At 41.3% G+C, this 25,642-nt stretch overlaps 1 protein-coding gene across 1 annotated transcript in view; it reads right to left on the bottom strand.

Moving 5' to 3' along the window:
• AVEN (apoptosis and caspase activation inhibitor) overlaps positions 1-25,642 on the bottom strand; it is a 172,160-nt gene that overhangs the window by 11,972 nt on the left and 134,546 nt on the right. The window contains exon 3 of the mRNA XM_074955740.1: positions 6,533-6,603. Coding sequence (XP_074811841.1) covers positions 6,533-6,603 — 71 coding nt within the window. The remainder of the gene's footprint in view (positions 1-6,532; positions 6,604-25,642) is intronic.

The raw sequence follows: 25,642 nt of genomic DNA, 5'->3' as shown, positions 1-25,642 counted from the left end.
TCCTAACAGCTGCTGCCATACAAAAGCAAACTTCAGGATGTTATGCAGAACAATTTTTGAAAACTAAAATGTCTATATTTCAACCCAATGTGCAAACACATTAAAAGACACTATAAGCTTTTTGAAACAAATGCTTAGGTAGAAAGTTACTTGAAAACACACCACTTTTCCTTCCTCTTACAAAATGCTTTGTTCTGTAATGCACTTGGTGGGTTTAATATTTTATAGTCAATTGTAATGCTTTTGTTACCTTTTATTTTATTTTAAGCCTTATTTCTCACTTCCTCTTATTTAAAACAAATGACAACAGAGGGTCCTGAGTTGTACCTCTGTTTATGGATTTTAACCAATCATAACTAAAGCAAAGAAGAGTGTCTGGATGCAATAGCATTAACAGCTCCTCAAATATCTAAATCCTGATGTCCGATTTCCAGTACTGGGCGTAAGAAAAGACCTATTGTGCCTCATACCTCATTGGTACCAATAATTATAATTCTTCAACATTAAGTGATCATTCAAAATGCATCAGTGCTCATCACTAAGAAAATTCTTTAGCACACAGAGCCTCAAAAGATCTTTGATCTCAATAAAGTATTAAGCAATCTCCTGGACAACACTGCTATTACACCTCAGTGAACTAGCACTTCAGAAAACCTGGCACTCTTGTCAAATACTAAAGAGGAGCCTGGAATCTGCACACAGAGCATGGATGAGGAGAAAAAGGGGAATTTTGACATTTAAATAACTCCAGGAGTTGATAAATTGTAAAGTAAAAATTAATTTTTTTTTAAAAACTGCTAAATGTAAATAATGCTTTTCAAAGAACTGGATTGTGTGAGGGAAGAGAAAGCGAATGGAATGGAGAAGGATTAAGAGAGAAGGGGGGAAGGGTAAAGGAAAAGATGATGATGGTGGTACAGAGAAGCAAAATAGCATAAAAGGAAAGATTCAAAATTTTCAAAGGAATATTTTACTATAGATGATGCTCTACCAAGAGACAAGAAAAGGATCAAAGGAGCAATTCACCAAAGAATACAAAGGCCATGAAACAGCAAAAGTATTTTTGTTCAAGAAAGGAAGAAACAGCAATGATATTTGCTGCTGAATTTACCATTATCACTGGCAAGAATGAAAAAGATGCAAATTATTTTATCACATACCCTTGGTTTTAAAATGGCACATTAACAGAGATGGCAACTATCAAATATATCACCTCCATTTTGTCCACATTTGGACAAAATCCACTGAGTTTTCTACAATTGATAATTACAATGAAATGAGAGGTCACACATGTTCATTTCACTGTTGCATTTCATTCTACCATTTTCAGTCCTTTGTACAACTACCAGGCAACAGTACCAACCATTTTATAGCTATTTTTGTGCCTTTTCCCACTTATTCTGTCCTGTTGTGACTACTTCTTTCCAATTTATAATTCTATAGCCATTCCTTGTAAATACTGTGCAGACAGACAGATCTGATGAGGAGCTGGGATTAGGGTTGCCAAGCGTCCAGTTTTTGAACGCCTGGTTGAAAAGGGACCCTGGTGGCTCTGGTCAGCACCACTGACCAGGCCGTTAAGTCTGGTTGGCAGTGCAGCAGGGCTAAAGCTGGCTCCCTGCCTACCCTGGCTCCGCACGGCTCCCGTAAGTGGCAGCAGGTTCTCCCCCCCCAGCTCCTAGGCGCGGGGGTGGGAGGGTCCAAAGGATTCTGCGCGCTGCCCCCCACCCCAAGCAACAGCTCCACAGCTCCCATTGGCCAGGAACCACAACCAACGGTAGCTGCAAGGGTGGCGCCTGCAGACAGGGCAGTGCGCAGAGCCCCCTGGCCCCTCTGCCTAGGAGCTGGACATGCCAGCAGCTTCCAGCAGCTGCCTGAGGTAAGCACCGCCCGGAGCCTGCACCCCCTGCCCCAACGCAGAGCCCCCTCCTGTAACCCAAACTCCTCATCCCTGGCCCCATCCCAAAGCCAGCACCCCCAGCCGAAGCCCTCACCCCCCTGCATCCTAACCCCCTCCCCCAGCCCGGAGCCCCCTCCCACACCCTGAAACTCTCATTTCTGGCCCCACCCCTGAACCCGCTCGCGCACCCCAAACCCCTCATCCCCAGAGCCCGCACCCCCAGCCGGAGCCCTCATCCCTCCTGCACCGCAACCCCCTGCCCCAGCCTGGTGAAAATGAGCGACTGAGCGAGGGTGGGGGAGAGCAAGCAATGGAGGGGGGGGGATGGAGTGAGCGGGGGGCAGGGCCTAGGGGCAGGGGCAGCGTGTTTGGTTTTCTACAATCAAAAAGTTGGCAATCCTAGCTGGGATACATATAGAGAACTAGGAAAAGCTTAGCAAACAGTCTGGGACAAGAAACTAAGTGGGCAAAGTGTGTGAGGGCTGATATTGGAGGAGAGGCCCAGGAAGGAAGACTGGAACCGAGAGCCTGTGTGGTAGGGATTGGTGGGCAGAAGACTGGAGAAAAGGGATTGTGGGGTAAGGGGTGATAAACAGGTCTGATGAGGAAATGGGAGGGGAGGGACAGGGACTATGAGTGGGGGGATGGGGAGAAAATTGGAACTGGCTGGGTTTGGGACTGGGACAAGAAGCCCGAGGAGTGGAGTCTGGGAGAGGCTAGGTGAAGAGATGGGATTGAAATGAGAAGTCTGGAGTAGGGAATAACTGAGACAAGGACAGATTTGAGGGGAACAGGGCAAAAGGGCTCTGTCTTGGGAGGAACAGGGACAGAAGAGTCGGCGCCCATTAGAACACACTCCTGCTCCAGAGCCTAGAATGGAACCCAATATTACTGAATCTCATCATTCTTCTATCAGCAAATATTTGTGAAACCCACTGGCAAAGTATGTGTCTCACCCTCTTCTAGAACTGGTCTACACAGAGGGTGACAACCCACTATTGCTATCAGTTACTCCATTAGCTCAAGAGATCTAGTGGTAGAGGTCTGTGTGGTGGATTTAACAACCCTGCTGATGACCCATGTGGGTGTCAACATGATACCACATGATAGAACTGAAGGCATGGGTTTTTTTACACACAAAAATACATTAAAAGAACATTAAGGTTGCAAAGTTGAACACACAAAAGTTAGGAAAAGCCAGAATTAAGGTTGCCTGTGCAACCTTATTTTGGTCCTCTTGTCTGTCTTTAACCATTTTTTTCCACAGGTACCCTGCCTCATTCAGTGAACAGAAGGATGGTGTTTGGGGATGAATCAGGATTGTGTAGTGAAGGAAGCTGTTGTCTGTAGAATCTCTACCTACTTTGCGGTAGAAGTTGGAAGATGTATACTATTTGCACGACTGGGAGAGGTGAGTCAAGGCCTGCCCAAAACTAAAAGCCCACCCCCTCAACTAAGGAAGAGGAAGCACTAAGCCCAGGCTTTACTTGAATACTTGGGACAACCAAGGAGAAAATATGAACAGGAGTGAAGTCAAAGGTTTAAAATGAGGGAACCAGAGTAGGACTCCTAGAAGAGCACCCCAGACACCACTCACCACTCTTCAAAGGAGTTTAAGGAGCCAGTGGATTCTGCCCAGAGGTGTGATTGTATGCAAAATCAGAAATAGGCCCCATAATCACAAAATACCCACCTTCCTCTTCCTGGAGTGATGGATGGCCAACTAGGAGGAGGATCACAATGAGGTCCCACAACTTTGTGGGGCCATGGATGGGGCATGCTTGTAAGGTATGGAGTGAATGGTTAAGGCAGTTAAATGCTACCATGAAGATTTGGATTCTATCCCTGCATTTACCAGAGAGTTCCTACGTGATGCTGGACAAGTCACTTAAATCACATTTTTCACAGGTTGTCACTAACTGTGTGTTCCTTGTTTTCTGGGTGCCCAACCTAAGACCATGAGGTCCACTATGTCGAAGTGCTCAGCTGCAAATGAACTTAATGGGAGTGCTTTGAGCATATATAATGCGATATAATGCTAAGTACTCTCAAAAATCACGTCCTAAATGCCTTAAGTTGTGCACTCCAAATTATGGATACTTTTAATCGTTGTGTGCCTCAGCTCCTCACCTGTAAAATGGAGGATTATACCACTGTCTTACCTCACAGGGATGTTGTGAAAATAAAATTTATCTTTGTAAAGCACCTCAATACTACAGCAATGGAAAAGCCCATGAGAAAATTAGTAATTCTGCATTCAGAACATGGTTCGAATAGTGCACAGTAAATAAGGCCTAAAATCATATGTTGCATAAACAGTATGAAACAAAATATTCATAGATTCCAAGGCCAGAAGGGAACATTGTAATCATCTAGTCTAACCTCTTCTATAAACACATATCACAGAACTCCTACAAAATATTTCGTAGCACATATATCTTTTAGAAAAACATCCAATCTTGAGTTAAAAATTTGTAGCGATGGAGAATCCACCACAATCCTTGATAAGATATTCCAATGAATAATAACCCTCAATGTTAGAAATGTACACCTTATACCGCATAGCTGCTCATTCAACAGCACCATCCCGTGCACTGAATGAGGGAGGGGTTCTTGTGGTCATGTAATTAAAGACTGTGGATATGCATTATGTTACAAGAGAGCCAAATTAAGCTTGCACACACAAATTTAATTCTGGCATCTCCCTAACTTTTGAATGCTTGACTTTTGAATTAAAATCCATCAGTTTCCCATCCAGGAGTACTTTAGATCCAGAACAGCTGTTCCCTAGTTATATTCCACAACACCACATGGACTCCATGTATGATAACCTGAGAAACTAACTTCTCTTATGTTCAATTTGGAGTTCAAAGTCACAATCAGATGTTTGTTGGTAGAATGAACAGGGGAAAACTACAACACAAACTGAATAGCATAAGAAGTGGAAATCATCATGCTAAACCTCTCCTCTCTTGAGTAAACCTGAAATATGGAAATGGAACATTAATAATTGCCCGAAGAGACTGCAAAGATAGTATTAGAATGTGGCCAGAGTAATCTAAGTTTAGGTAAATACTACTAAGACTAATATAATAACCCCTTGTCAAGGTTCCTTCCCCACTCTGAACTCTAGGGTACAGACGTGGGGACCTGCACGAAAACCTCCTAAGCTTATTTTTACCAGCTTAGGTTAAAACTTCCTCAAGGTACAAACTATTTTCTTTTTGCCCTTGGACTTTATTGTTGCCACCACCAAGCGTCTAACAGCTATATAACCGGGAAAGAGCCCGCTTGGAAACGTCTTTCCCCCCAAAATCCTCCCCAAACCCTACACCCCCTTTCCTGGGGAAGGCTTGATAAAAATCCTCGCCAATTTGCATAGGTGAACACAGACCCAAACCCTTGGATCTTAAGAAAAATGAAAAAGCAATCAGTTTCTTAAAAGAAGAATTTTAATAGAAGAAAAAGAAAAAGAATCACCTCTGTAAAATCAGGATGGTAAATACCTTACAGGGTAATTAGATTCAAAACACAGAGAATCCCTCTAGGCAAAACCTTAAGTTACAAAAAGACACAAAAATAGGAATATACATTCCATTCAGCACAGCTTATTTTCTCAGCCATTTAAACAAAACAGAATCTAATGCATATCTAGCTAGATTACTTACTAAGTTCGAAGGCTCCATTCCTGTTCTGTTCCTGGCAAAAGCATCACACAGACAGACCCAGACCCTTTGTTTCTCCCCCTTCCAGCTTTGAAAGTACCTTGTCTCCTCATTGGTCATTGTGGTCAGGTGCCGGCGAGGTTATCCTAACTTCTTAACCCTTTACAGGTGAAAGGGTTTTTCCTCTGGCCAGGAGGGATTTTAAAGGTGTTTACCCTTCCCTTTATATTTATGACACCCCTAGATCTCAAAGCACTTTGCAGAGGAAAGAAAATATCATTATCCCACTTACAGACAGAAAAATTGAGGCCGAGATGTGTTGTCTCTTTCCAGCATAGCTATGACCTCATCAGGGTGGAGAGTAAGTGCTTTTAGGATATCTTGACACAGGACTTACCTACTTACACCCTGATCCACCTGAAACAGCTCATGTTAAAAACCACTGCTGGCACAATTAATACACATTACTGTTATTACAGCTGTCTGCAAAACAAGATCACAGTCCCTAATTTTTCTTCCTCTGGATGGATTTTAATCTTACAGTTCATTTTTTCTTTTTGCAACCTTTATCACCAAAATAACCCAAACAACTAAATCATGCTGCTGCTTTGAATGCCCCTCATTAGAAGCAGAGGAAAACACAACAGGGTGCACAAAGAGAGAAAAACATACCAAAATGCATACAGAATAATAATCCATCAACAACAATCATCCACCAACAATCGGTGTTGCTCTAACAACAACAATATATGCTGGCTGCACTGGGGGACTAAGTGTGCATTACTACTGTACTTAGCTTGCAAAGTTTTTAACCATGCTACTCAAAATACATAATAAAAACGAAGCTGTATTTGTGGGGTTTATCTTGATGAGAAGTTATGAAGTAAAAGCATTGGAATTCAGTCTGGAATTACAGAAACATTTTATATTTACAAAAATCCTCTGAATAATAATTGGTATGTGTTACCTGTTTAGGGCCTATGCTTCCTGTGTCCCATTCTTTTTCTTCAGCAAATCGGAACTGCGTAAAGGAATCTCCTGTAGAAGGGAAGTAAAATGCAACTTTAATTTTAAACAAAACAACAGGCATCCCCCAAAACTCCCCCACAATAAAAGTAAACTCATTAAGTCCAGATGAATAAAAACCTGCAATGTCTCCATATATACATTGATTTTTTTATATCACTTTCATTCAGGCCCCTTTAAGAAAGCACATCTAAGATAAGACCCACACTGTGCTAAAATTTGCTCTGGTCTGCAAAAGAGTTACAAGACCAATATACATATTTGAATCTTCACACAGATAAGTCAGTAAATGATATCCTTTAGCTTAACAATGAAACAGAGCTTTAGGAGAAACTTTTCAAGGACAGAATACGGTAGGAAAGAGAAAACAAGTCTTCATGCTATATAATAATAACTCTTAAATGCTTAAAATTTAGAAAGCAAAAAAGAACCCCAAACTTATTTTTAAAAAAATCACACAATTTTAAAGCAAATCTCATGATTATTTGAATGCTTGTGATTGGCAACGTTCAATTAAGCCACTCGTGAAAGTTGATTTTCTGCTGAAAAAGGAAATAATTAAACCAAGAGGTTCTCTGTATCTTTCATATTATGACAACTGTGATGATGACGTCAATGAGGTCAACCAAGAAGTGTGTGACACCACCTACTACAAAGAAGTTGAAGACGACCCCACACAACAATTCACCCACAAATTTAAGAATATCATCAAATCCTTCCCCAAACACCACCAAGAGAAACTCCACAACCTCATCCCCCAGGAACTCATCCCAGGAACCTCCCACAAGCTTCCAGAGATACACAAACAAGGGAACCCTGGCAGACCCATCATACCTGATCACAGCACTCTTACTGAAGGAATGTCAGGACTCATAGAAACTATCCTCAAACTACTCACCACACAAAGGGCCAGTTTCCTCCTTGAAAAACAGACTTCCTCCAGAAATTCCACAGCTTAACAACCTCCCTTAGAATACCATCCTTGCCACTATCAATGTCATTTCCCTACTTACCAAAATCCCTCACAATGATGGTATTGTTGCCTGCCTCAAATTTCTACAAGACACTCAGATATCCACCCCAAACACATCACCAAACTCATCCATTTCATCCTCACCCATAATAACGTTACATTCAACAACAAATACTTTGTCCAAACAATGGGAACAACCATAGATACTAGGATGTCTCCCCAGTATGCCAACCTCTTTACAGGCCACCTCAAGGAAGAAATTCTGGACAAATGCATGACAAAACCAATGAAATACCTAAGATACATCAATGATATTTTCATCCTCTAGACAGATGACCTAAATTCCCTCAGACTTCTACCACAACTTTAACAACCACTACCCATCCAACAAACTCCCTCTAGAATTCTCCCATTCCAGTATCAACTTCCTGGACACCACGATCAGCTTCAGTGATGGAACCCTACAGGGAACTATATATAAGAAATCCATGGATCAACTCACTTATCTTCACACATCCAGTAACTACCCCCAAAACACAAAAATCTATTATCTACAGCTAGGCATTCAGACAATACAGAATATTATTTGAGGAGAAAATCAGGGATACACACCTTAATATACTTAAAACCACCTTCATCAAACAAGGGCATTCCACCAGACAAGTAGATCGCATCATGGAACAAGCATCCCAAATACTATGAGCGAACCAGCTTCAAATCGGTGGGGGGTGGGGCTGGGGAGGGGTGCACCCTCTGACTGCACACTCCTAGTTGTCACCAACCGCTCCACAAGAGAACCCATTAAGGGTACTATTAAACAACTACAACCCATATTTGATGGGGACCACAAATATGAAATAAATCTTTCCTGAACCCACTCTTACCCCTTCATATAACCCCCAAACCTCACCACACTCATCATCAGAAGTCAGATTACCAAAGACCAGCCACGAATGTAATGATGCTGCCATAACAACAGGTTTAAAACCTGCAGACATATTGCCACTACTACGATGATCAATGCTCCCCACAGCACGCATTTCAAGAGTACCTTTCCCATGCCTATCACTTGTGGTGTACCTTATCTAGTGTACTAAACGCCCCAATAACAACTACGTAGGTGAAAAGAGATGATCAGTATGCTTTTAAATGAACTCACAGAGAAAAATGATACAAGACAAAAACACCATATCACCCATAGCTTAAATTCATAATTTTGTTTGACACTAAAAATAATGGATTCAATAAAGACACTGGATTTATGGCTCATTACAACAAACCATAACCCACTAACCCTCCTTTGTCCTACAACTGCAGCAGTGTTAACTGCCCAGTTCACCTTGAACAGTCTCTTACAAAATATTAACTTCTGATGCAAAACAATCTGTTCCACTTTGTATTTAGCTGTTACATACTGAGGGCTGGTCTACACTGAAAAGTTTGATTGGGATGGCTATGTCACTCAGGGGTGTGAAAAATCCACATCCCTTAGAGACGCAGTTAACTCTCAGTGTAGACAGTGCTAGGTTGATGGAAGAGTTCTTCTGTCGACCTAGCCGCCCCCTCTCAGGGAGGTGGACTACCTACAGTGATGAGAGAACCTCTCGTCACTGTAGTAAGGGTCCAGACTGACATGCAGCTGCGATACTCTAGCATTTTAAGTGTAGACGTAGCCTGAGTGCCTTTCCCAGCCCTCAAGAAGGGCTCTATGTAAGCTTAACAGCTTGTCTCTTTCATCAAAGGAAATTGGTCCAATAAAAGCCACCTTGTCTCTCTATGACACCATAATCATTCATAACTGGTCCTCCTCAGAAACACCAAAGATCCTTTGCATCATTTCCCATGATTCACCACAAGGAAGCAAGGGCTTCCACAGCTCTCCAAAGAAGTTGCAACAGTGGCACCAGGATATATGGGGTGCCTTACACATCTAAGAATGGTTTCAGAGTAGCAGCCGTGTTATTCTGTATTCGCAAAAAGAAAAGGAGTACTTGTGGCACCTTAGAGACTAACATCTAAGAATGGTTGGCTGCAAAGCAGCTGAACAAATTCACTAAAGCAGAAAACTCCTCTGGGATCAGGAGCTGACTTGTTACTCCCCACTCCCAAACAACTGCTGCCAATTGTTTCTGGGGGTCACAGAGACCCACAGGTTGAGAACTGCTGAATTAAACTATAGATGAAATATACCCTTTAACTGGGCTTTTTAAATACAGTGACAAAGCATGCCTTTCAGATGGAAAAGTGATAACTACAATTCACAGAAGCATATTTAATGCAAATTAGGTTAATGAGAATGTTGGTCTACCCAATTATCTTTTCAAAAATTCCTTTAGCCTGAAAATAACTTCCTTTTACACTATGAATACTAATAAAACATCATACAATGACTCTGAGCTCCTTTCAAATACAAAAGCATATTTATGATAGATTACAATCCTTACAAAGTACTATTTATATTTCAAAGCAGTTTACAAATATACGAAAACATATTTAATTGAGTATGAAACATTAACTTTGTCGTTTTTTACAATAAGTTTTAATAGTAATTATTGCACAAACTGCAACTGTAAAATGAAATGACAGGACCTCTAAAGCACAGCAGATTTTTCTATCACTAAAAATGCCATTTATCCAATTAAATGAGATGATTTAAACAGAATGCATTTTTATACCCAAATTAAACTGCACAGTATTAGCCTGTTGATTTTTTCATATGAATAAAACACTAATTTGCAACATCTAACAGAATATTGTCAATATTCTTTGAAATATTTTTAAAATGTCAAATAATAATACGTAACGCCTAAAATTCAAAAGGTGAATATCTAAACTGGAGAAAAGAACTGACAAATGTTTTTAACAATGATTTGATACTCAATATTGTATACCATTTGTCTTTTGTCTGAAATATTTCATATACTACTTCATTAAAAACAAGAGAGATAAAAGGTTACTGATATTTGTATATGTGCAAATTGGATAGTATCTTTAGCACTTCATGTTTCTGAGTACATTTATATTATTAAAAAAATCCACAGTAAAATGTAATCCCTATAGGACTATGACATGACTGTGCCCAAAGGTATTATAAGGGTAACAAGCAAAAGGTAAAATGAACTTCCTTGCCCATAATTTTATCTTCTCCAAAGTGGGTACCCACTGCTCCATCAGTCCCATACTGGGTTCTCCATCTTTAATCACTCATACATTGGGAATGGAACTCAAGGTCCCCCTCCCACAACTCCCCCCCCCCATTTTTTTATTTATTAAATTGAGCTCCTTGTCTGCAGCTCCTGCTGGTTGCTGGTACTCTAGAGGAAATACAATAACTTTCAGACCGCAGGCATATTGCCAAAGCTCATGAGACTCAGAGAACTAAGCCATATTAGAAAAATTAATATTGAAATCTAAAGGATCTCAAGCAGGTACTGAAGAACCTCTTGATTGGTGGAACTAGAAAAATGCCCCCTATTTACTATACTGTTCAAAGCTGACTATGAGTAATTTGTTGTGCCAGGCTAGGGTGTTGCTGAGGACAGATCTGGCCAACAACCAGGTAATCTGAGCTTCCTCTTAGAATCCCCCTCTGAATTCTTTGGACCTTTGGTAACTGAGGATATAAGCAGAGGTTACACAGGTCATAATTTCTCATAAGACAAAGGAGGAAGATTCAAAGCCCCTTTTTAGTGAGTTCTTACTTTTCTGGCTCACAAAATCCCTGAGTACCTCTGCTCAATCCACTGGGATCAAAATTTTCCTTTGTGTAGACTGGGGAGAATTTGACTGATTGGTTCAAGTGTTGTTGGGGTAGCTTCTAAGACAACCAACTGCTAGTGGACCTCTTCCTCTCTGGACTGGACTATTCAGAGTCCACAACCTTTTCCTAAGATTCTGATAACAGAACAATCCATTTGCTCTTCTTATTCCACTTCACTTTAAGAAGGGCTTAAAGTTGGAGGGAGCTGGATGAAAGGGCCTGTTATTTTTAAGGTGGAATAAATCAAGTTCAGCAGCCTCTTAACTTTTTCTTGTAGGCAATGGCAATCCAAATCACTGAACTTATCTGAGGCTGATCAGAAGAGCTCATTTTCCATGAATGGCTTAAGTGACCACTTGCGAAACTGACCAACTCTCCCAAGGATGAAGATCACTGAAGCCTCTTTTTCCTAACGGTTTTTCCCTTTTGGAGGTCAGATTTTGACTGGGAAGAGCCAGGAAAAAAACAAGCTTTTAAGATTTAATTCAAGGGAATGCAAGACCACTGATACCTATGAGATCTGAGCTAGTTTGTGTGGATCCAGACAGCAGGAGAGAGAGCAGTGTTGGGATCTTCTATGAAGACTCAAGACCCAAGGATATTTGCCATGAGGAGAGGTCCTCCTCAAAATCTTTTAGTTTTAGGTAGAAAATCAAGGCTTGTGAGCTGGGTAGAATTAAGAACTGCCCATAAGGTATAAAGCAGTAAACCCATCAATATGTGATGGATGGAACAGCAGTTACCCACATGGAGAAGGAAAGGGGCGCAGCAGAGGTGTGGGAGAAGGAACCTGCACCTGTAAGTTCCATGGCTAGTCACAAATATAAAGACATTCTGAAAACATCATGGTAACTGCAAAAACTAAAATCAAGTGCTTTGTGATGTCACCAGAACTCTGAGATGTGTTATTTCTTATTCTTATTTTTCCTACACTGTGCTTTATCAACCGGTGTATCCACAGCTATCATTTACATACAAAAATCCCAATAGTTTAAATACTGTAAAAGGTGTCCTAGATTTTCCTTAATTTAGATTTCATTCTTCTAAAAAGTTATTTGCACATCTAAATTGATAAAAGCCATGTGATGATGGCAAATCCATGAGATACTTCAACTAATAAAAAAAGTTCTAAGATTTTTATATAGAACACTGAATGTCCAAATGCAAAGCTTTACCCAAAATAAGGTGCTATGATGGAATGGAACACGTTTTGAAAGTCATGAAGCATATAGGTAAAGCAACCAAGGAGAGCTAAAGACTGGAACAAATTTAAGAAAAACAACAACAGAACAAAAAAAGGGGGGGCGGGGGGATAGAATGGTAATATTAGAAAGGAAAAAACAAGGAAGTCAGTTGGAGACTGGAAAGAATGAAATACTATGCCTGAGAAGACTGAGTGGAGAAAAAAAAATCATTATAGAATAAATGTCACAAAGTGATTCCTTCAGTTTCAAAAGAGAAATCACGGTTATCTCCACAGACATTCTTAACACCTCCTTAATGAAAGTGTGCGCACAATGATAGCTTCAATTAACTTCAACAGCAGCCCTTCAGAAAATCCTCCATGAGGTCAATGAATTTCTCAGGGTACAGAAATGTAAAGTACAACAATCTATTAATGAAGTTGCACAGCTTTAGTTTCCTTCCCACTAACTTGCTTACAAACAACTACCTCTGCCATCAGTAAGAGATAGAGCAGCCCATGGGCACAAAAGATAAACACTAAAACTTATTTAAAGGCATTAGCAAGAAAACAAAAATTACAGAGCAGCCCGATGTGTATGATTTATATATTTGTAAATTGACCAGTCAATGAAGAACATTTCCTTATATTTTTCCACAAGCAGTGAGTCAATTCTGCCATAATTTTGGACAATTTCTTAGCAGCTCTGTCAGCAAATATCACCTTCTACTTTTTAAATGTCTACTTTTTAAATTTTGTTTTTATTTAGATGTAGCCTACACTCTCACTAATGCAATCTTTCACTCTGACTAAGGGTATGTCTATACAATCAGACGAATCGGCAGGCGGCGATCAATCCAGCGAGGATTGATTTATCGCATCTAGACTGGACGCAATAAATCGACCCCCGAGTGCTCTCCCATCGACTCCTGTAGTCTACCGCCATGAGAGGCACAGGCAGAGTAGACAGGGGAACGGCAGCAGTCGACTCACTGCAGTGAAGACATCACGGTGAGTAGATCTAAGTACATCGACTTCAGCTACGTTATTCACGTAACTGAAGTTGCGTAACTTAGAACGACCCACTCCCCCCCCAGTGTAGACCAGGCCTTAAGATTTCTAGCTGGCTATGTACAGTTGTATGTATAAAAGAGCCACCAAGGACATTAAGAGGAAGACTACAATATTTTTAACAATTTATTTTGTCATCTGCAGCTGGGCGCCCATTGTTTAGTTGGTCCATTGAGAGAGAAAAAGTAGAAAAAATTACTAAGCCACATGCCTCCTCCCTCTGCCATTTTTAGGTAGTGCATGCACCAGTTTTATTGTTAAACAAAAATTAATAAACAAGGAACCTTTATGTATAAAATAAGCTCTATATTCTATTTTAACTAGTTTACCCCAGACAAGGTTGAGGGGAAGGGGGGAAAGAAGGAAGAACATATGGTTCATAACTATAATTTTCTCTGTACCTAAGTCCTCTTATAAGTCAATGCAAGTTTCACATTCATACAGTGTTTAGAGAAAAAAGAAAAAGCCTGTAACAGAAAACAAAATCAGACTAAGCTATGCTATGGTAGGTTGCATAAACTACCTCCAACAGGCTGCCTTCCCCATGTGTTACTGCCTTTTTTCATGGTGAATAATTGTACAGCAGAAACATAATATTTACATGATTAAGTTTGTTTAAATGTTTCTTTAGTACGGCTCTTAGCTGCAACATGAATACACAGTATTGGAACAATCTGTATTGAACAAAACAAACATATACTCAAAACTTCATACAAAACCATATAGCTATTCATGGGGAGCTACCCTTCCAAGGACAGGAAGTTGAATTCTTCTCTATTATTCATTTCTTTCCTGAACAAATAATGAAATGGAATTTCAGTGTCAAGTTATTGATTTCCCTGTAAGTTAAGTTTAAACCTTTGGTTAAGTTTAAGCTAGTCACCTTCAACATTAGCACTTAAGACAAGCCTTACGGCACTGTTCAGCATTGTGAATTTTTTCAAGGTTACTAGTTTCTGCCATTTTATTTATTTATTTATTTTTAAATATAAATATAACCAGCTTGTTGGTCAAGTTAACCAAAATATAATAAAAAGACTTCATTGGACATCTGGTCACCGGCTTTTGAACTATATCATCTATGTGAAAACTGATGGGAAATTGGAAGACCCTACAGCGGAAATTCATAAATTAATTTCCTCAGACAAATATTATAATTATTTTTAGAACACCAACAGTGTGCTAGGTGCTCTACAGGCAGCTAGGACGATGAAGTCCTAAAGGTCTTAAAATGCAAACCAGAACACACACAAACAAGGGATAGGGGCTGGTATGGAATGAAAAAGCAGTGATCTAGGCAGTAAGCTAGAGAACACAGCTTGTTTGCACCACAATTTTTGCAGAGCAAGGGGGCGGCATCTGAGAAGGAATACTATAGACACATAATAAGTTAATGATCCCATACCTATCTAGTTTAGAACTGACAAGAGCCAAGGAATTCTGAAGTAAAACCAAAACTATATCCTTAACCCACACCTTACATAGGTATTACAGCTCATAATTTAAGCAAGATCCTTCACACTATTCTGAGCCCCATTGTATCCAGGAGCTATGAAATATTCCATAGCTAATATCATTTGCATTTGGTCTAGAAAGCTTCAATTTGTTTTGATTTGTAGACACAGATTTGGCTTTTACAGTGTTTCTAAACCCAGATCTTATAAACATGGCAACGTGTAAAACAATGTTTAATTTCAAACTTAGCAATCATTTCAAAGACACTTTCCTCCTCTGCCAAAAAAGTGCCATACTCCTTTAAGGAGTATTACACATGCTCTCCATACGGTCAGAATCCCCACTCCAAAATGTGAAAGAACACACAGCATGTAGGTTTTTCCTTCTCAGCTGCTTCCACAATTTGGTTTATGATTTTTCCTCCATGCTCCCTGGATAGTCAATATAATATTCTGATCAGATTTCTAATAGTTTTATTGGACCGTCTGTTGATTCTCTCTGTCAATACATGAGAGGAATTAATAAACATAGGCCATGTCTATATTAGAAACTGGTCGATAAAGTTATGGTGGCATATAACTGCGTATGCTTACCAGGAGTGCTTGTGTCGATACAAAGTGCAGTGCATCATTGCGTCCGCTGCAATTACTTTTGGGAACTTTTCACAACGTGTTATGGGACAGAAATGATTTGTCCAGCAATCTCTGGGAACCAGGGGACAAGGTCCCAGCATGCAACTTTCTCTATCCCATAATGCAATCCATATCCTATAAATTTGTGCCTTTTAAAAAAATATCATAAACCAACACAGCACTTTTTGGTGTCTGCCATCTCTGACAGAAGCATGGAACCCCAGAGCTCGCACTATTCTCATGAATGTTGCTAATACAGGATGCATGGTTCTCCGATATTTGCAGACCCACAGGAAGTACCGGAACAATCGGGTACATAAGGATTTCTTGGAAGAGAGTTTGCTGAGGGAAACAGTGAGAAACAATTCAAGGTCGTTGGTGACATTTGTAAAACAGATACAGAGGATGCAGCGCTGTTTCTGGGCCCAAGAAACAAGCACTGGTGGGACCGCAACATAATGAAGGCTTGGCATGATGAGCAGTGGCTGTAGATCTTTCAAATGCAAATGCCCACGTTTTGGATTTGGGGGCTGAGCTTGATTCAGCCCTCAACATGCAGGGACACCGGAATGAGAGCTGCACTGAGAGTGGAGAAGCAAGTGGTGATCACACTCTGGAAGTCTGCAATGTCGGATGGATACCAATCAGTGCAAAATCATTTTGGAGTAGGAAAATCCACGCTGAGGCCATTGTCATGCAAGTGAATAGGGCCACTAATCGTCTCCTGCTATGAAGGACTGCGACTCTGGGCAATGTGCAAGACATAGGGGATGGAGTTGCAACAATGGGGGTCCTGGAACTGTGGTGGGGCAATAGACTGCATGCATAACCCTATTTTGGCACCAGCCAACCTTGCCACAGAGAACATCAATGGAAGAGGTTACTTTTCTATAGTTGGTAGATCACTGCAGGCACTCCAAAGGTATCAGTGCAGGCTGGTTAAGGAAGGTGCATGACACTCCCACCTTTAAGAACCCTGGACTGTTCAGAAAGCTGCAAGCAGGAATATTCTCTCTCAACCAGCCGATTACCACTAGCAATATTGAAATGCCAACAATGATTCTGGGGGACCCAGTCTACCTATTGCTCCCCTGGCTATGAAGCGGTACTCTTGACACTTTGACAAGGAAAGATTTAACTAACAGTTCAGCAGGTGCAGAATGACAGCTGAATATACTTTTAGTAGATTGAAGGGATGCTGGTGTTCTTTACTCACAAGACTGGATCTCACTCAGAAAAATATTGCAGTGTTAATAGCTGCCTGTTGTGTCCTGTGCATAATATCTGTGAAGCAAAAAGGAAAAAGCTGCCATCAGGGTGGAGGGCAGAGGTAGAGTGGCTGTCTGCTGACTTTCAACAGTAGGGCACAAGGTCTCAACATGGTGGGAGGCTTTGAAAGAGCACTTCAATGGTCAGCCACAGCACTGTTCTGTGTTGGAGGTTCTCCTGGCCTGGAAATTTGGGTCCTGCTAGGAATTGCGTACTTCTTGCTGTACATTTGACTATGTGCCTTCTTGAACCTATGACTTATGTGGTGCTTGCTGCACAAGTGCTGTATGCTTTGAGTGATGCTGTGCATTCTACAATCAGTGTTGTTAACTAATAAAGATAATTTTATTCTCCAAAAATTGAAATTTGAGTGGCAAATCTAGGCAAATAATGTGCAAAAAGCAACAGGTAATGCAATACAAACTTTTAACATAAATTAATGGAACGGAACTTTAAAATTGGAAAGGCAGTGCACATTTCAGTGCACAAACATAGTGAGTTGTGGCTGCACATACACCAATCATGGTTCTCACAGGTCAGCATACGTGAAATTGTGCTTTTCCTTGCTGTTCCCTGCATAGAGTCGTAAAGGTAAGGATGCAGCCCAGGATGCCACGTGGTACGTTGGGGAGTGTAGGAAGCTGCTACTATACAGTTCTCTAAGGATTTCAAAGGGTGGGGAGACCGGGATTTTTGGACCTGTAGGTCAAAGGCCTGCAGTATTTCCGTCTGCTACCTGAGAAGACCAATTACATACTGGTGCATCTCCCTCTCTTTTTTTTGCTGCAATTCCTGGTCCTCTCTCCTGTCCCCCTTCCTTCTCTAAGCTATCAGCCACATTGGCCCTCCAGGCCCTTAAGTCACGGTCTAGTGCAGCAATGGCTTGCAGGATCTCACTAAATACGTCCTCTTTTTTCTCTTCCTCATCCGGGTCAGGCATTCTACAGGTGTGGAGGGAGCATTCATCAAGGATGCAATGGCAGAAGCTGCCAGTAAAAACAGACAGCTGTATCACTGGATTTATAATCACAATAGAAAGGGAAAGAAAAGTTTCAGAACTCCCTTCTCTTATTCACATATAAAATTTTAATAAGACATGCTTATTGGCACTTCAGGTTTGGAGCGCCTCTGCACAGCACCACTCCCCAGCCGCAGCCGCGGTGAGTATGGCCTGCTGCGGGCAAGGCTGGGCAGGATTTTCAGTTGCATGAAGCAATAACAATTTCAGTGCCTATTCTATGAGTATGAGTATAGGATAGGCCAACGACACTGAATATTGGCACTGTTTTCCACAGGCGGTGGTGGTTTTAGTGGATATCTCACTCTAGAGAGTAACAAAGGCACAGAGAGCACAGCTGCTACTGGAGTCCTGATGCTGGCTGGGCCCATATGCCACTAGCCTATTTACTGCAATGGTGCCAACTGACTCATCATGGAGGGCAGTGGGAAAATGTCTTACCGCAGAGGAAGAAATGAGGCAGCCATCCCTAGAAACCTTTGGGAGAGGATTGAAAAGTTTGTACCTGTGTCTTGTTAAGATGGGGATGGACTGGCACCATCTTAAAATTTAAACACTGTAAGGAAAAATGCTCATGCAAACTTATCTGAAGTCCCTTCCCCTTCATAGGGCTTATCTGGGCTCAACTGGAGGGACTGGCTAGACTGTGACCGAATCTCAAACAGGTCGTAGATCACAACATGGCTGGAGCCTCCATCCATATCTCCCACCTCTTGCTTCTCCTCCTCACTGTTCATGATAAGGGTCTCTGTCTTAGGCTCCTCTGTGGTATCCACGGTGGTCTGCAGGGTGCTGGTGAGGTCTATGCTAAGTATGGCATGCAGCTCATTGTAAAAGCAGCAGTTCTGCAGCTCAGCACCAGATCTACTGTTGGCCTCTCCTGGCCTTGTGGTATGTCTGGTGAAGTTTCTTTGCTTTCATGCAGCACTGATATTGATCCCTGTCGTAAACCTTTGCCTGCATCCCCTGTGCAATCTGTTCACAGATGTCCACATTTCTATGACTGGTCCATACCTGTGCTTGCACAGCCTCTTCTCCCCTTTGGCCCAGGACTCCCAATACCTCTTCTACTCTAGGCAGGAACACATCTAGTGAGCAGAGCAGGCACTGTCAGTTGGGCAACTGCGTGCTCAAAAATTTTTTACTGATGGGGGTGCGCCATCAAAGAAGTTTGGAGACCACTGGTCTACACTACCTAGTGTTGACCATGGTTCCACTCTGTTCGGGGAGCTGGTTTTACTGCAGCACTGGAAGAGGGCACTTCCGCCAGCTGGAGGCAAATTTGAGTGTAAACACATGTACAAATAGGTCAACACAAGATTACTTTCGTTGATCTAACTTTGTAGTATGGACCAGGCCATATTCTAACAATTGTTTTTCAAAATTATTTAAACATGGTTCCTTCCCATCCACACTGGCTAATGCAGTGCTGTTTAAACAATGTCAGGCAGAAGCAAATATAGTTTGAGACATAGTGGGCACAGAGCTTAAACTGACTAATTTAAATCATTCTCAGAAACTGTTCTGAAAGGGGTATAGGCAAACAAATGGTGAGCATGGTCTAAATTGCAAATGTGCCCAAAGGTAAACCATGCTGAGTATCATTTTAAACACTGTGCTTAACCCTCCTATCCCAGTAAGTCAAGCTTACATTCATTCCCTCAGATTTCCCCTAAAACACACACTTTTACCATTCAGCCTATCAAATTTAATCCTCTACCTTCCCATCTAGCAATACTAATGCTTATTGGGAAATTTAAAAAAAAATATGTCCATTTTGTTTTCTACTGTTTGCCTTCTAACAACGCTAGGTACTTGGGACAAGGATCTTACCTCTTCCATGTTGTTTTCAGCAAAAAAACCTTTTTTTTTCAAAAAATAATAATTAATAAACCTGCTAGCATTTAAATTGATCATCTTGGCACTGAAATTAATATCATGGCCTTATCTCCACTTGACTTTTTCCTGAAAGTTTCCCACCATTGCTACCATAGGTGCAGCTCCACCAATCATAGCAATAAGATATGTAGATAGGCCACCATTATTTTACCTCCATTATTGCCTAAACTTGCTCATGATAGTTTTTAGGGTGTATGTTGCTGGATTTTGAAAAAGTGAACTGGACTCAGAAGTGACTGCTTATTGGACATTCAGAATTCTTCATGCGGCAAAATAGCGGAACTAATGTTCTTGCCACCTTTTTGCAATACAGTAATAGTAAAACCTAGTTTTTATATAGTGCTTATCAGCAGATCTCAATGACATCAGAACTTTGACATTAACCTTTTCCTTTACTATGCAAATATAAAAATACAGTATATTCATCTAGGTCTGAAGAAATGTGCAGTTCAAGTCATTTAAAACTGAAGAATAATGCCAATGACTTTCATTCAATATATTTATATTGGCAGTGTGAGTGGGTAGGTTAATCCTTTATTATTTTAAGGGTTGGCTAATTCCTCTCCCTTCTTAAAAATTTAAAGTTTGTATATCTTTCAAATAAATGTTAAAAAAGTATTCGTAGAGCAAAACAGTTGTGCAAACTTAAAAGATCCTTTATTTTAAGTAGTTTGATACTTTTATTCTGACAACACTCATCGTTTTAATAAAAATTAAGGCAAAACCACATTGCTTTCTGCACCTCCACAATGCTACACTAACATAATAACCATTGGGACTTTTTTGTAAATTATGACCCTCTTTCCTCTCCCCTCTCAAATATTTATAGGCAAAGTGAAGAGACTGTAAAACAGTTTGACAGTCAGTATTCATTGTTGAATCTTAGCTATTTTAAATACATCTTAATTTTTGCTAATAGCACAAATTTTTTGACGGTCATTGAATTAGTAGAATTTCATAGTCAACAAGAGTGTTCTGAATCTCTCTTGCTGGTGTGGTTTTCTTCATAACTCTGGCTTTGCTAGCTCATTTACAGTGAGGTACACAATCATACAGCAAAAAACATCTTAAAGTTTGATACAATATTAATGCATTTTAGTTAGTTTTTTCTGCATTCCATTCAGTGTACATTCAATTGGAAACAAGAAATAGCACCAAAATTTCAAGAGCAAGAAATATTCACTCTGGGACAATGTAAAACATAAGAAGGAAAAATGGTGGCCAACTAACACTGAACAGCTCTGGAAAGACAATCAATAAATTCTGAAATAAGTCAAGAGGAAAGTAAAAAACTGAGTATGTGCCAAGACATGCTCTGACTGTGCTGTCTGCAGGGCATAGTAATAACAGATGCGTTTGTGTGCTTGTCTTCAAACAACTGACTTATTTTCATAATTTACATTTATGTTCATAATTTTTTTCTGTTTTCCTTACAAGACCTACTGTATCTATTAATTATTTAGCAATACCATGCTAGTAATGCAGGACGTATGAGTAAAGATTCAGGGGGTAGCCGTGTTAGTCTGTATCCACAAAAACAACAAGGAGTCCGGTGACACCTTAACAGATTTATTTGAGCATAAGCTTTCGTGGGCAAAAACCTCACTTCTTCAGATGCATGGAGTGAAAGTTACAGATGCAGACATAAATATACTGACACATGAAGAGAAGGGAGTTACCTCATAAGTGGAGAACCAGTGTTGACATGGCCAATTCGATCAGGGTGGATGTAGTCCACTCCCAACCATAGATGAGGAGGTGTCAATTCCAGGAGAGGCAAAGCTGCTTCTGTAATTAGCCGACCACTCCCAGTCCCTATTCAAGCCCAAATTAATGGTGTTAAATTTGCAAATGAATTTTAGTTCTGCTGTTTCTCTTTGAAGTCTGTTTCTGAAGTTTTTTTGTTCACATATAGCTACTTTCAAATCTGTTACAGAATGTCCAGGAAGATTGAAGTGTTCTCCCACTGGCTTTTGTGCGTTACCGTTCCTGATGTCCGATTTGTGTCCATTTATTCTTTTACGTAGGGACTGTCCGGTTTGGCCAATGTACATGGTAGAGGGGCACTGCTGGCACATCATGGCATATATAACATTAGTAGACATGCAGGTGAATGAGCCTCTGATGGTGTGGCTGATGTGGTTGGGTCCTCTGACAGTGTCACTAGAGTAGATATGGGGACAGAGTAGACAACCAGGTTTGAAACAGGGATTGGTTCCTGGGTTAGTGTTTCTGTGGTGTGGTGTGTAGTTGCTGGTGAGTATTTGCTTCAGGTTGGGGGGCTGTCTGTAAGCGAGGACTGACCTGTCTCCCAAGGTCTGTGAGAGTGAGGGACCTTTTTCCAGGATAGGCTGTAGATCGTTGATAATGTGCTGGAGAGGTTTTAGCTGGGGGCTGTACATGATGGCCAGTGTTCTGTTGTTTTCCTTGTGGGGCCTGTCCTGTAGTAGGTGATTTCTGGGTACCCGTCTTGCTCTGTCAATCTGTTTCCTCACTTCCCCAGTTGGGTATTGTAGTTTTCAGAATGCTTGATAAAGATTGTGGCTTCTGGGGAGCATATTAAAACTGTAAGGAGCTGAATATTGGGAGCCCTGCAAGGTAAAATGTCCCTTTCAAAGGCAAAGGTTAAAATCCCCTGAACTTGGGGTCCTGCATAGGTGGTAGATTTATGCTGTTGTTCCAGACATACTTTAAACATTCAATATCACATGTGTACTAATGCCTTTTGTAGTTTTCTTTCTTACAATGCTGTTAACTATTTCATGCAGATGATACCATATGCAATGCCTATAGAATGACATCTCAAAAGTGTTTCTGAACAATAAATGAAGTTTTGGCCTAAAAATATCAGAGTAGTTTGAGACTCTGGATATGGCATTTTGCATTTCTGCTTCGTTGCACTGCATTTATGAGGTGCACTGCAGCATGCAGCGCATTGTTCTACTTAACATCAGCCTGCTAGGAGTTTCAGTTTTAAAATGTAGTGAAATAATAGATGAGGTATAATACAATAAATGCAAAAGACAAAATATAAAGAATTTTTTGTATAGGAGGCTGAGAGATTAAAATTAGTAAAAGGCAACTCTTGGAAGGTTCAGAGTTTCCATTTGGATAAGTATGGAAAAGTTTGGAAGCTTATCTGCAGGGTCCATTTTGAAGTCCTGTTCTAGTTCAGTTCCATTCCTTTTGCCCTTGTGATTACTGTATGCAAATCAATATACATTACATTAAATTTATCAACATTAAATTTTATTTGCTATTTGCCATCAGATTTCCAAGCTCCCTCTTATTTTGTGGCATTTAATACAAATAAATACTTAATTGACTAGCATGTTGATCCTTACACATAGGGCATTTATATGAGCTAAAAAGAGCAGAAGTCCGTTCTTGGATTCTTTCACTTGCTGTCACTAATAATTATATATCTATTAATTTTATGCTTTATGCTAAAATACACTCTGACTAGCACTTTCACTTGTATTTTGCAATTGTAGACACAGAATTTAAAGGTGTAATTTCACAGCTTATCCTATGCATCCTAGTCTGCTGCCACAGGCCTTGCTATACAAGACCCTTCTGCCTGCCCAGAGGGAGATTCCTAGCCTGGACCTACTTTAATTAGTCTTGAGGTAGAGAAAGAGAAGGAGGTGGATGGGTACACCCAATAGCATTGTCCTAATTCAGAGGTGGGCAAACTACGGCCCATTGGCCACATCCGGTCCGCGGGACCCTCCTGCCCGGCCCCTGAGCTCCTGGCCCCTTCCCCTGCTGTTCCCCCTCCCCCCCAGCCTCATCTCACTGTGCTGCTGGCGCAATGCTCTGGCGGCGGGGCTACGAGCTCCTGCCGGGCAGCGCAGCTGCAGAGCCACAGCCTGACCCAGTGCTCTGTGCTGCGCGGTGTGTGTCTGGTTCCAGCTGAGTGGCACAGCTGCCTGTCCTGGTGCTCTGGGCGGCACAGCTGTAGCACCGCCAGCCACCAGTGCTCCAGGCAGCGCGGTAAGGGAGCAGGGAAACAGGGGGGGTTGCATAGAGGGCAGGGGAGTTCAGGGTGGTGGCAGGGGTGTGGATAGGAGTCAGGGCGGTCAGAGGATGAGGAACAGGAGGGTTGAATGGAGGCAGGGGTCCCGGGGGAGGGGGGAGAGTCAGGAAGGACAGGGGGGTTGGATGGGGCGGTGGGGGCATTCAGGGAGGGGTTCTGGGGGCGGTCAGGGGACAGGGAGAAGGGGTGGTTGGATGGAGCAGGGGTTCCGGGGGGGGTCAGTCAGGAATGAGAGGAGGGGTTGGATGGGATGGTGGGGGGCAGTCAGGGGCAGGGAGTCCGGGGCGGTCAGGGGACAGCAGTGTGTGGATGGGGCAGGAGTCCCAGGGTGGCCATCAGAGGGCAAGAAGCAGGGGGGTTGGATGGGGGCAGGGGCTAGGCCACGCTGGCTGTTTGAGGAGGCACAGCCTCCCCTAACCAGCCCCCCATACAATTTTGGAAACCTGATGTGGCCCTCAGGCCAAAAAGTTTGCTTGCCTCCATCCTAATTGGTCAATGAGGAAACTGAGCAGAGCATATCCATCCCATCCCACCAGTTGACTGCTCCATAAGGAGCCAAGAGCACAAATACAGAGCTGAAGCAGAAAATAAAACTGAAGAAAGTAGGGAAACCAGACTGAAGAGAGTGTGCAGTAGGATGGGAAGAAAAAACTAATGGAAGGTAGTAATAAGTTCCTCTGTCTATCAAGTTCAAGCAGCAAAGGGAAACTCATTGGGTTGACTAAGTAGGAGCAGAAGTTTTTATAACAAGTTGTAGCACAATTTGAATGAAAATACGCCTCTAGAAAACAGAGCTGAAAATGAAAGCAACTTAGCCGTACCTGTATTATCATAACAAAATTTATGCTTAGAAGACAGATTTGCGCAATTCATTTCATCTGTTTTTCTGTTCTTTTTAGAACATATTATGAAATTCAAATTTCAATCTTTTTATGTAAGGCTAAGATATATTTACAATGTAGTCCTACTCTATAGAGGGATTTTATTTTGTAAAAGTTACAGTATAGAGTCCCATATTTATTGTGTCCCAATCATGTATCTCACAGATTTGCTCATTTTACAAGTAAAAGCATCAGAAAGTCAATCTGTACATCTTCTGGCTTGTACATCATCACCAGTAATAAAGATTATGCGGGCCAGATCTTGCCCTCAGTTGTACCTAAGAAACCCCATTGCCCTCAAATTATGCCCTCAATTACAGCTGTACCAACCTATTCTCCTCTTTGGGGTTGTACAGGTCTAACGGGGCAAAATCTGCAGACAATGGGGTTAATCAAGAGGCCTTGCAACTGGAACTTAGCTAACAATTTTCTTGATAATGCGCAAACCAGAACAGAATGGAATTCACTCTCTCACAGTTGTACTGGCTCTGCGGGGCTCAGTAAAATCTTACTTTTTTCATTGAGGAAAAAAATACATGCAATACGTTGAGTAAAAAGATGGCATTTTTTCCAGAGTAGAACCACACTTCAAGACTTCTAGCAGCACGAGCTTCCAGAAGTGATCCTTTACTTAAACCAGAAGAGCGCTTATTCTGGGAGTAAGCTTGAAGGAAAGAATTCAAAGCCCCTCCATAAATCTCTCTATATAAATGTGTTATCAAGCACATGTTAATAAGGTGTGGACAGGTCTCTATTGATGGGTGAATGCACTCAGAAAATTGTACATTGATTCCTAAGTGATGTGTCTGACTCATGACCCATTGTGTTTGGAGCCTTAGAACTATTTTGGCATAGAGGTAAAAAAAAATAC

The sequence above is a fragment of the Natator depressus genome, chromosome 6 (assembly GCF_965152275.1).
Source record: "Natator depressus isolate rNatDep1 chromosome 6, rNatDep2.hap1, whole genome shotgun sequence".
NCBI classification, from domain to species: domain Eukaryota; kingdom Metazoa; phylum Chordata; order Testudines; family Cheloniidae; genus Natator; species Natator depressus.
This window is presented reverse-complemented; position numbering and strand designations above follow the sequence as displayed.